The sequence below is a fragment of the Oreochromis aureus genome, linkage group 4 (assembly GCF_013358895.1).
Source record: "Oreochromis aureus strain Israel breed Guangdong linkage group 4, ZZ_aureus, whole genome shotgun sequence".
NCBI lineage: Eukaryota > Metazoa > Chordata > Actinopteri > Cichliformes > Cichlidae > Oreochromis > Oreochromis aureus.
The window spans coordinates 29,024,433-29,037,347 of record NC_052945.1 but is presented as its reverse complement, the minus strand read 5'-3'; the positions used below and the strand labels follow the sequence as shown (position 1 = coordinate 29,037,347).

The 12,915-nt window shown below is 41.9% G+C and overlaps 1 protein-coding gene across 2 annotated transcripts in view; it reads left to right on the top strand.

Moving 5' to 3' along the window:
• The first annotated feature begins 6,350 nt into the window (after positions 1–6,350).
• The window catches only part of pkn1b (protein kinase N1b), a 43,635-nt gene continuing 37,070 nt past the window's right edge, over positions 6,351–12,915 (top strand). Inside the window, exons 1-2 of one of the 2 annotated variants that reach the window (XM_039611326.1) lie at positions 6,351–6,599; positions 6,749–6,880. In XM_039611326.1, the coding sequence (XP_039467260.1) occupies positions 6,854–6,880 (27 nt within the window). In that variant the 5' untranslated portion in view covers positions 6,351–6,599; positions 6,749–6,853. Of the gene's footprint in view, positions 6,664–6,748; positions 6,881–12,915 lie in introns of both variants that reach the window. The other variant, XM_031748303.2, reaches the window with a different exon arrangement.

Here is a 12,915-nt window from a genome sequence, read left to right as displayed (position 1 = left end):
AGCTCAGGAGGAGCCCAACCGGAGTGATGCTCTCCCCTTCCTCGGGGCTCTGTACCATCTATGAAGCCATGGAAACTAGCGACGAAGAGGACGAGGCCAGAGGGGAGGCGGGAAGGAGGGGGCGGTCCCCCCACCGGCAGCAGCAGCTGCGCCCGGTGCCTCCACAGGAACTGGAATGGAATAAGAAGGTGGACATGGTCCAGCAGCTCATCAACCAGACCTTGGTGCTGTCTGGTGATACAGACTGCCCTCCGCTCCTCCTCCTCCCTGTGGGGACCGGGGGAACCCTAAGCCCCATGGAGAGCAGCATGTGGCCCAGTTTGTTTCCCCAGTTCAGCCCTCCTACCGCTACAGTCACATCTGTCAGCAGCTACTCCCCAGACAGCCAGGGCAGCTCCCCAATCAGTGACTGGACCGTGGTCGAGGTGGAGACCCATCACTGAACAAGGGAGGCAGAGAAGCACATCAATGAACTGGTGCGAGGAACAGTTTCACATATTTACGAATATCTGTTTTTAATTTTTGGCACGGGGTTAGGTGAGAAGATTGATACCACTCTCACTGCTGTTCAGCTCAGTCGAACCACAGATATTATAAGAAATTGAAATCTACTGGCAAAGATGGAGGGAAATGTATCCAAATAAGCTCACAAAGAAATCTGTATGGAAGCAAAGCACAAAGACGACAACTGACCTTTATTTGATGGGGTTAAACGGTCCCCTCCTGTGTGATGAACTGCTGACACCAGGATTTGGTGTGGATTTCTGGAGGCTCTGAGTTCATGTGATGAGGTTCACCGATGGGAGGGGCTTGGAATAGAAATAGGAGAGCTGCAGAAAGCATTTTCTAGATACAGCCACACACCAGAGCCAAAAGGATGATATTGATCTACTCGTCTAATGCTGTGCCAAAATCTCACGCTGTTATTCATGAGCAGCGTGCATCATACGACTGAACTCTCACAGATCTGATCTGCTTATTTTAATGTGCCATCGTTACTGAAGCCATACAAGAATTTTACGGATAAGCCGGATACTTGATTTAACCATAAGACCATACCAACTTGGCTTTCAACAGATTTCATTACTTGTAGTAGAACATATTCACTGTAGATGACCCCATGTAATTGATTACTGTAACCCAGACATGCATACTGTCATACTGTCGCCTCACATTAGAGCATGTTCTCCTTACCAGAAGCACTTAACATCTGTCCTCAGCTGTCTTACTCTGAAATGCACTGGAACTACTTTAGCCCTGTTGTCTCTTGTGTCGTGTGGGGGCAGCGCTCCACTTTGTTGTCTCTTTTGTATCCAGACCAAACACTGGTCGCTCTCTCAAACGAGAGACTGAGCTATGACAAATTGCACTGATTTCTACCGTTGTTTATTTGCTGTTATGGTCTTTGCCAAAGTATTTATACAGGTAAGTAGTGTTGTGTTACACAGCCAGTACTGTTGATAGATGAATATTTTTTGTGGGCTTTTACATCCCCCCAAATCTGCTTGGTGAAATACCTAAATCGGTGTATTGTGTCCTCCCACAAACCCAGTCTCTGGTCAGTGTTACTGTGTTACTGTGACTATACTGGACAAGCAGGTTTTCATGGACTTAATAGAGCTGTCAGTCACGGAGGAAGAGGGAGGCGTTAAGGAGAAGAAGGGCGCTCCTTGTTCTGCTGTGAGGGGTGAGGGAAGGCGTACAAGGGTGCAAGGCTGGTTGGCGGGGGGGAGAGTTGTCCTCCCTCACACATTCCGAAGTTATAACCTCATTTCCTGGGTCGCCCGGTATTCAGGGAGTCTCCGAGGTTACAGATGACATCATGGTGGGGGGAGAAGAAGAGGAGGTGCGGAGATGAGACGATGCACCCACTCTGTATAGGCCCCCGACTGAGGCTGTGGGGATTGGAGGGCAGTCCAAGTACCAACCTATGTATTTCTTTTATTAAGTATACTAATATAGTCTGTTAAGAGTTTCTATATATTTCCCTTTGTTATCATATTTTTTGAAAGAGGTGTTTACGTGTATCAGTCAGGTAATGAGAACATAGCAGGCTGTCTGATATTTAAATGTGTTGAGTGAAGAGAAAAAAAGCACCTGTGTTTCTTTGTGTCTGCACAAGGTAGGTGACGTCTGTCTGGGATGATCGAAGTGAAGAAACACCGCCACCTGTTGGCAGCACGTGTGACACACTGACCTATTCTTCCACTTACACAGCCTGTGAATCTCTTGCAGTGAAATCATTTAATCTGAGTTATACATATATATATGTTAGCTAATAGGCCTTTCCTTTATCTACTGCTACTGTAAGCAAAGTGCCCGTTTATATGAGTCTGAAGTATCCTAAATGAATATTTTAAAAAGCAGATTATATTTCAAAGTGCATACAGAATATAGTTTTCCAAAAATATTTGTACTACAGTTGGATTATGCATTCGTTATGTGGCCTCTGCTGTTGTATGCTACTATCTATCATATCATTAAGAGTTTGTTTTTTCTGAAAAGATCAACATACAAGCATAACTAGTGCATGTGTTATTAGAGTAGACTTATATGTGCACCTTTATTGTCAAAGTACAGTCTACTCTGCCTCAAGACACTTTACACAGATATTTTTGTGTACCTTTGCTATTGAATTTCTTATGAATCCATACAAAATCGCTGTTTACATTCTCAGTACTTTGATATTCAGTGTGCGAGTGATCGTCATCCTCTTCTTTAGTACTGGAGAAGCTTTCTTTGTTGTTGTGCCAGTGTTCCAGATCATTTTAAAGTATAAAATGTCAAAATGTTTATGCTTTCAATATTAAATAAAACTGCTTTAAATCAGTTGGTTATAGTGTTGTTTTAAAATCCATGTCATTTGAAAAACAAACAATTTTTTAAAAAGATGTAAATGAGAAGCAGCTACTCAAAAACACTGAGTTTGATTATTTTCATACAGAAGAGAAGAGGACCTTTGCTCGGGGTTATATATGTACGGTAACTGATGAGGGGTTAACTCAGTGTACACTCAGCAGCTGCTTTCTTCATTTAAACATCGTTTAAACACTGCAGCCTAACTTAGTATTGTTTTTGACCATGCCCATACCTTATGACCACAGTGTCACAAAGCTAAAATCACCTCAAACTGGTTTCTTGAACACAACAAGTTCACTGTACTTAAACGGTCTCCACGGTCACCAGATCTCAATCCAACGGAGCATCTTTGGGATGAGGTGGAATATCATGGAAGTGCAACTGACAAATCTGCAACCATATGGACTAAAATCTCTGAGGAATGTTTCTATTATCCTGTTGAATCTGTGCTGTGAAGTATTAAAGTGTTTCTGAAAACAAAAGGGGGTCCAACCCAGTACCTGAAGACTGTGTGTACACTGTAGATGCCACATATTAATCATATGATAGCACTGCTTACATTTCTAAGTGCTGCTTAGTGAAAAATATTGTTTTCCATAAAAATCCCAGGTCCAAATATCACCAATTGTCTGTTCATACAGAAATCTATATCACAAATAAAATCCAGTTCTACTCCTGCACTCTGAGCTCAGCCATAATCCATCCACAAAGACAGTGTGGGTGTACACAGTCTGCACTCACCCTGTATGTCTCCCTCAGCCGTCTGTTGGGTTTGTTAGACCAAGGTGAGTTAACTCGCTGTGTCATCAAACACTTATTATAGTTTGTAGTTATTTAAAGTTGTTTCCATTGTATTTTAAATGTCGCCTCTACTCAGCTACATTTCAGATGCAAAATCACACTTTTTTTCACCACATATCTAAAATTCAGTAAGTTTTCAGATTAACATAACAATAAATATATACAGTACGAGCTCATTAACCTCTAAACAGAAATAACTATATTCGCTATCTTTTTAATAGGAGTTTTGTTTTGCTGGTATAGTTTGGACCCATTTCATATCCCGATGGGAGTGGTCTCTTCTCTAGGATGCCTGCCATTAATATGACATAAGTGGTTTCTGAAAGTATAAGAAATGCCACAGTGAGTAACCATGTCACGTATAGCTGGATAGTGTAGTGGCATCTTTGGAACAACAGGTCGAGGTTTGAATCCAGCAAGTCTACCTCACAACATGAGGAAGAGTGTGTAACATAAGCTGTGGCTCACACATCAACTAACCTTAACAACGTCTGTACCTCACTATACTGGTATGTGACAGTATAGTGAGGTATAGAGGACAGTATGGACATAATGATCCAACCCTGGTAGAGCAGTGGAAGTGGACTAGATGATGCCCAGCCTCCTGCAGTGACAGACGCATCTACTGAGCTCAGGATGAACACTGCGGCCAGACTCAAGGTATCCACCCAACCGAGAGCACCACTGCCCCAGCTGTTCCTGGAGCCCCCTGCCCAGTTTGTGGGTCACTACTCCACGTGTTACAATTACCACGGGGAACACTGTTGCCTTCACCCTCCACAATTTTTCTAGTTCAACATCGTTTAGCATGCAGGGTCAGAGGTCACATTATTCTCTGAGAGCTGACAGCATAGCTTGACATGGCAGAAAAACACACAGAACAGCATAAATAATAAAGAAACCACGCTAACCTGGTTAAAGGCTTAGAGTTGGTCCTAAATAAAAAGTGGCATATTTACAAAACTGTACTGTTTGGCTACCTGATTAAAAATGTGTTCATTCACAAAGTGTGCATTGTGGCTCATTCATAATAATGTAATGCATGAATAAGAAAGAGGTTCAAAGTTTCTTTTTCTTCTGTCTTGAGTGAGGAGATTTGGCTGCACAGTGGTCATATTGTTGCTGCAGTGACGTCAAATTCACAATTCATCATTCATCTACAGCTGTAGTGCTCAGAGTAGGTCGGCCAGTCTTCCCCTCTGGCATGATTTAGCAATGGCCCCAGGAGTTGTTTGATCCTGTAGAAAAGAAGGAATGCATTACACTGATTATACACAAAATAAACATAAAGAAACTGATAGTTCCTTTATAGCAGCTTAAAGGGCCATTACACTGATTTTATAAGAAGAAGAGACATCATCAGTTTAATTTAACTCAGACCTATACAGTAAGCTGCAGTGCACAAATTCAACAGATCCAAACTTCATACAGTCACACACTGACTGTATGAAGTTTGGTGGTCCTACAAGCAGGTTAGCACAGTGATGTGTTCAAATGTGATCAACAGGTCTCACATGAAAGCAGGAGGGCGCTCGGCTGCCGCAACGGTCTGCGCCTCTTTCCAGCTACGTCAAGCTGACCAAAGAAATGCGCAATAAGAGCAGAACCAGGCTGTGCTGGTTTCAAAATAAAATCCCACACGACTTTGCTGCCAAATTAAAGCGTTTTATTAGGGGATTATTTATTAACTGCTGGGACATACAATTTGAAATAAATGCCGTATGCTCCCGCAAGAGCTCAAACAGTGATATCTCCTCTTTAGTGTGTTTATGCCGCTATGTTTAATAGAAGTGGGCGAATCGATCCAAATATTGATAGTATTGATACCAGCGCTGGTAGTGGTATCGGATTGATACTAGGGTAATTGGATCGATACTTTGTTTCTATCCTCTAACTTTGGTATGTGGCCCACTGGATTATGTTGAATACATTTCTTTTTGGAAATGAAAAAAAAAAACTTAAATATGCACTGTGAAAAATGTCTGAACCTTTTTGTGTCGACTGTCACCTCTATTTTATTTATAGCCTGGAGCAGAAAAGTTGAGTGCTTTAGAGACAAAAATACCAGACTTTCAAAAAACTATTTTTCAAAATACACAATAAGCTGAACGGTTTATTTTATTGTGTTAACTATTTATTATAGTAAGCAAAAATTACATTGAATTAGTGTCATCTCATAAATCATGACATACTGCTCTTACCTACTTACGTGTCGGTATCGGGGCTCTGTATTTACTTGGTGTCAGATCTGTACCACAAATAGCAGCATAGCACAACATTAGTGTTTAATGCAGTGCAGGGCTGTCTGTCCTGTGTGACTGTCTGTCCTGTGTGACTGGTCTGTTATGTGTACTATAAACGGCTCAGACTGTTGACTTCCTGTTCTGTGGTAAGTTGGTTAAAAATAAATAAACGCGTTTTAATGATTTAAAAATGCTTCTGTGCGTATGCTCCAGTTTCTATAAAAGTATCACTGTGAGTGTGACAGCTATAGAAAGTCTCCACAGTTATTTTAACCTAAAGTTTTCTAAGAGCCAAATTTCTAGCTTTTGCATTCAATGCACTGTGCGTGTGATCGCCGATGCGTATTTTATTTTGAAGGTCGGAGCAGGAAGTCCTATTTTTATATTCTCCGTATGCCTTCAGCGCTTGTGTTCCCTACCCAGCAGCAACAGTAACCGGCTCCCAGCTTCCCGCAGAGCCGAGCCGGAGCGCGCCGCTTCAGGGAGAAGATGGCCTCTGTTTGCTCCAGGCAGCAGAGCTGGGTGTTTCGGTGAATCCTGGCGGGTGTCGGGTTTCCTCACTGGGCTTTCCTCCCCTGACGATGAGAAGGATCCCCGCAGCAGCAGCAGCGCTCCTCCTCACACTACTCCAGGACAGCCCGCACTGTCTGCGTGATGCAGCCCGGAGTCCGAGAGTTAACGTCCTGCTACCAGGAGGTGATGGTCTGCCCCTCTCTCCACTGTCCACCTGCTCCTCTGTCGTTTTTCCAGGCGTCACCATGTTAGCATTTTATTCACCCACCTTCCCCACATCAGACTGCGCCTTTATTCGGATTATTTTTTTTAACTTATTATTATTTTTACAGGACTTCCAACGTTGGACTCTTTGCATTTAGCCACTGGAGCCGCAATGATCCGAGGGCTGTAAAGTGAGGCAAACGGTAGCAGAAGTCATCTCATTTGTCGCTGGCATGATGGCCAATCTCAGTGAGCTACAAGTGAGTTTCCAACTTTTTCCTGCTTGCTGTGTGAAAGCTGCTGTGTGCATGCAGATGTGTGTTTTTAGCTGACTCCCATCACTGCAGCCTCGCTGTATGTGTGGTGTCTGTGATTGCAAATATTGCAAACCTCAATGTTTTTGATGCCTGGTGACGAATATGCTCGGATACATCCGCAGAGTTGACATTTATAAAAAGGCTCATTTCAAAAAAAAAAAGTGTACCAGGCCCACTCAGTGCCCAAAATGCTAGAGCCTACAGTTTCCATTATGCACAGTTCGAGACAGCTTAATTACATTTAGTGAGAGATGTGCCAGAGGTAATTAAAAGAAAGCAATTTTGAGACTTTATCTTAGCTCAGATGTTGATAGCATCCAGGAGTCGTGTGAGTGGAAAAGCTGAACCAGAGTTAAAGATGGAAATAGCTGCTGTTCATCCACTGAATCATTTTACTTTTGATCCTTGTTTAAAGCTATGCTGCCTGGCATGCCCTTTTAAAGACCTTCTCTTTGGACTATTAGAAAATCAGCACCAAGTCTAGTAAACGATCCACATCTGCAAACAGCTTATCTGCATTTATTCATATTATCGGGGGGGGAAGTGCTGCTCTTTCTGCTTCCACTCCAGTTTTACTACACTTCTGATTTGCCAAATTAAGCAACAGGACTTCCCTCTGCGGGACACAGCAGTTGCCCTCGGGTGGAGTCAGGGGTGGGTCATGGAGGGTGCTGTGGTGTCAGAGCCGCAGGTCTAGCTCAGAGTGGTTGGCTCACAGTTACCCTAGTATCAGTTGAGCACAGGACACGGTGGAGAAGGATGTTAAAAATTAAAGGACGCTTCAGCTCAGCTCTTTCCAGGAGCAGGTTAAGCAGCAGCACTCTGTGGTTAAGAACCCCAGTCATAAAGTTAAACTGCTGCAGAGAGCATGTGCAGATTTCTTTGTGAGTATGAAATACTTTTACTTGATGTGGACAGCTGAAATGGCTATAAGAAAGGCTTGTGATTGATGTGTGACAGCGTGCAATTAGAACCACAAAGCACTCACATTTCCTGTTTCTGTACACAAGCATTAACCTGCATGTGTTTGATTTGACACTCGTCTTTCCTGTGGCCTTCAGCTGCAAGCGCGAATATGTTTTGTTTTTGTTATGTTTTTTTGTTTTTAATATAAAGCATCAGCAAGTGTTTCTCTCAGAAATCCACTTAGTCAGATTGCAGTCATTATACAGCACTGCTGAATCATTTGTTGTGAGCGAGAGCTCAAGTATTCCTTGACATGTAATAGCTTTTTTCAAGGAGAAGGTTCCTTTGATGTTTACTGGAAAGCACACTGCAATGTGGGGATGGGGATCAACAGAAGCAGATAATATGGGCCAAAGACGTTTCAGCTTGCCTTCAGTCATGTGTGCCACTTTCAGAAAAAGTACCTTACTCAAACTGCCACCAGCATGAAATGAATCAGAGAAGTTGTTTGCCTTTATAAACTAATTATAGCCTTAATAATATATTCTTTATAGCGGTGTTAATGCTGCAAGAATGGTGGTAAAACAGTATCATTTTACTCTGGCGAGTTTGCCAAGTTTTAGTTATACTGCATTAATACCATATTTTGTATTCTAGTATTACTATATCATGACTGCAATGCTTGGAAAAACAACCTGTGTTGAAGGAGTAACAGTAGTAGTGCAGTTTCCTCTGACGTAGGCACAAATGACTTCCTCTTAGGTTAAAAAATTAAGAGTCATTAGGAGAAAGACACTATTTCCACCTAATATAACGTAATGCTGATGTGGACTGTAACTGACGATGATCAAAGGAATCATTAATCATTTATGACTTTTACTCAGATATCCACATAGGTATGTAGAGACATATTTTTAGTAGCAAACACTTCATTGTTTCAGTGTTATGGTGAAGTGTTCATTTTTTATCAGTGATTTGATCAAACTGTTTTAGTATAGCAGAAAACTGTCATGCTCGTTAAAGAAGCAATGACTTAATGTGCCCAGTTGAAGAAAAGAAGGCAGGAAATAGCAATACAGAAAACAACAGTTCATACACAGGTGTGTGCTACTCCCTTCACAGAACAGACCAAACTGAGTAACCAGAAGAGAAAGTGAAGAGTGAGATGCTGGTGCACTTCTGAAAAGATGACAAGTACATCTGAGTGTTCACTTAGAGAAATCAGATACTTCACAGGTACTCAAATGGCAGACTTAGATGTGCCTGTAAGCCAAATTGTGCTGTTCTGTGGAGGGAGTAGTATGCACCTGTGTAACCCGGGACCTGTGGTTCTCTAAGGAAGTTCAAAAGAAAGTTCGCTTTTAGGTTTTAATCAAACACCAAAAGGCCAGAAACTTTACTTTCCATATATTATTGTTTCTTGCACATCAAGTTCAGCTACCCTAACATAGAATAGAATAGAATAGAATAAAATAGCTCTTTATTGTCACTGTTATAAGAACAATGAACACAGTTTGGCATCTCTCTGTAAATCTACACAATAACACAGGCATTAACATTTACACAAGAAAGATATGTACAATAAATATATATATATATATATATATATATATATATATATATATATATATATATATATATATATATATATATATATATATATATATATATATATATACATACACACATACATGCCATCTGAGGAGCAGGTGCATTGTGAGGTGCAGTGTGATCTGTGATATTGCACATTAACATAATTGATAAAGAGGTATTCTAATAATAAATGAGCCTTAAAATATAATAAGGCTGCATCAGATAGCACAGTGTGTAGTTGGAACAAAGGAATGATGGTTACTGAACTAAATTATTATCTAAATTAACACAAATATTCATGATCACTGATTTCATCAATGTACTACTGTCACAGTAATGACCACTGCCCTTTAAAATGACATAAAAATAACTGTGCTTTTAAAAAAATGTAAGTAGAATAAGCAGTAAGTTTTCCCTTTGTTTCCTAAACTTCACACAGAGATGATAACTGACTGGTGACCGGTGCGTTGATGACACATTCAAGCTTATAAAGCCCCCTGACTGAATCCATTATTCCTCCTTCGTAGCCCGGGCTGCAATTGAGCTGTTTCTGCCCACTATGATGAATTCATTCTCCCTGTGTAACAATGACAAACGGCTCAGTCATTATCCCGGCAGGCCAGCAGCAGCAGCGGCACAGCCAGTGAGCAATGGCTGATTGAGATCAAGGGGCCATGTTGGTAATGATGATAGGCTGGACCTGTCAGATTGGACCAAGACACATCGATGTGGTGATTGCGCTCGTTTGATCGCAGTCTCCTCCTTTTAGTTCTCCTCAGGATGTCATTAAGGCAGCACTGTTGGAAGAATTTGGTCTCACACTAAAGAAAACAACTAAAATGACTGTTTCTCTCTGAATGAGATCACGAGATCATGAGAATATAGCTTAACTATTAGCGCGTCTCTGCCATCTCTATCCTGCATTCATTGATTTGCAGCCTGTTTATCTGCTGACCCACCGTCTCTCATCAGATGGCTGTAAGAAGTGTAAATCCAGCTTCCTGCACTGAACTGATAACATAGCTTGGAAGCTGCTATATACACTCTGTGGCCTCTCCCTCATGAATTCTTTATTTCTGTTGGTTTCCTGCAGTTATTATCTGTACAAGGCAAGTTAGAGGAGTTGCCGCTGCTCCTTCTCTCAGTGTTGTCGGAGCGAGGGCTCCAAATTACTTTTTTATTGATCATCCAAGAGAGGGGGGAAGCGGCTCGGTCTTTAATGGCATTTGACGACTTTGAGAATACTCACGTGCAGAAGCGCTGCTAGATGAGGTCGGCTAATGGCAGCACATGTGTCGTAGTACTCGGTGATGTCTTGCATCACGCTCAACATGATTTCTCCAGCTGCCACTGCGATGGATAATAGGATTATGAGACTGTGGACTTCAACTCTGTCGCTGACCTCCTAGGAGGGTAGAGCCCTCAGTAACCCACGCAGGCTCACAAACACATATACAACCACCTCCCCCCCAGCATCCAGCCCCTCCTGCCTCGATCCAGGATTACACTGTGTATGCAGAAATCTGTCTGTCTCACAGGCACGCCAGTCAGCAAGCTTCCTGCTGCATTACAGCTTCTGAAGTATTGATGGACAAATCTTAATGGAATTCATAAATAAAACCAATAGATGTGTCTAGCAGTAGCACTGCTCATTAGGGTGGAGCTACGAAGTCCCAATTAGTGCCAGAGAGCAATACTAATACCTTAAATGCCAGGGTAGGAAAAAAACTCTGATAAATGTCAGCTAGAATTCATGACTCCCCGTCTTCCAGTCTAATGGCTGCACCTCCCAACAGTTCACCGGTCGTGTTTAAAGTCAGCCGACCAGTCTGCAAACCAGCTGATGCTGCAGTCACCCCGCAGACTTTCAGAGGATTAGTTATCTGTGATATCAAGCAAAACTATAACTATAGCAGGAAGACTGGTGAAAACCATCAGCACAGACTGTTGCTTTTTTCTAAGCTGGTTTGGTGAGTGTTTCAGAGCCTTAAGGGATTGTGGTATTACACGATTGTACCGCTAAGAAGGACAAGCTGCAGAAACGATGTTACGTTTAAAGCGCAGCGTATTGTAAGTTCCTTGTGGAAGTGGTAATTCTGCCAGTATTACCCAAGAACAGGAAGGTCACAAAGGAAGGGAGCCATCAACGCCGAGTGGTTGCTAAAGTAGTTTTGTGATGCCAGAGGGCCCTGAGGCTGAGGTGAGCTTGTGAAACAGCTTGGACTGTGTTTTTTTTTTTTACCTCAGCTTGGCACTGCCAGACCATTCACTGAGGTAAAAAGGAGAAGCCACAAGATAGATGACTCAAAATTTTATCATAAAAAACAAAAACAAAGAATAAATAAGAAAAAAAAAATTTCAGTGCAGTTTGTTAAGAAGTTGGAAAAATCTTCATCAGTAAATATGAGTTTTTCCAAGCGTCATAATGTGTACTAAATGTTCAAATGTCATCTGGATGAGTCTTTTCATGGATGTGTGGCAACATTATTTCCTTAAACCAGGGCTCGCAAAATCGCTAGCCCGACGTCCCGGGGCTAGCGATTTTTCCAGTCGGGCTACCAAAATCTATCTCAGCCCTGCCCGTCGGGCTATCATAGGAAGGGAAAATATATGTCAGTGCTTTTGCATTCTTTCGAAAATGTAGCTGAGTAATTATGTCATTGGCATCGATGAGCCTCTGCCAATATGTGACATATTGAAATCGCGTTTGAATTTGCGCTTGTTTTTTGCTTTCACTTTCACTTTGCGATAGCGCGAACGGTGTATAGAGAGCGGCAGCACTGATTGGTGAGTGACGATTAATTGCGCACCAGTTCCTCTGACATCGTCTTATCACTCATTAGCTACTATTCAAACGTGACAAGTGAAATCTCCCACAGCAAGCTTAAACATGTGAGAGGTTGATTGCGCAGAGAATCGCTGACCGTTATGTAAGTACGTGTGTAAAAGCAGCAGGATTTACGCCGGTATTTTAGTTCTGCTGAGCCAAATAAGACAGGTCAGGGTGAAGAAGGGGCAGCCAAATAAAAGCCTACCACAAAACGGAAAAGTTATGACAAATCAGACTATGAGGCAAAAAGAAAGCTCAGCTTTTTTGGTTTCATGGACAAAAGAATTTCTGTGGCTGGAATATGACGAGCTAAATAACATGATGTTCTGCCAGGTGTGTTGTGAGTTTCATTTCATTTGAGTCGACAAGCGCCTTTGTAACTGGGACCAGTAATTTTAAGAAAGACCATGAGAAATGCAAGAAATGCATTATTGCTCAGTCTGCAATATCTTTCCCAGAACAAACAGCAATTGCAAAAAACATACTAAAAAATAAACCAAGCACAAGCAGAAGTCCTGAAAAATCTTTCAAAAGCGTACTATGTTGCAAAGAGTGAACTACCATTGTCAAAATTTAGCAGTCTTTGCAAACTTCAAAAAGCAAATGGCCTAGATCTTGGTTCCACTCACCCCTTACCATTGACTTCAGT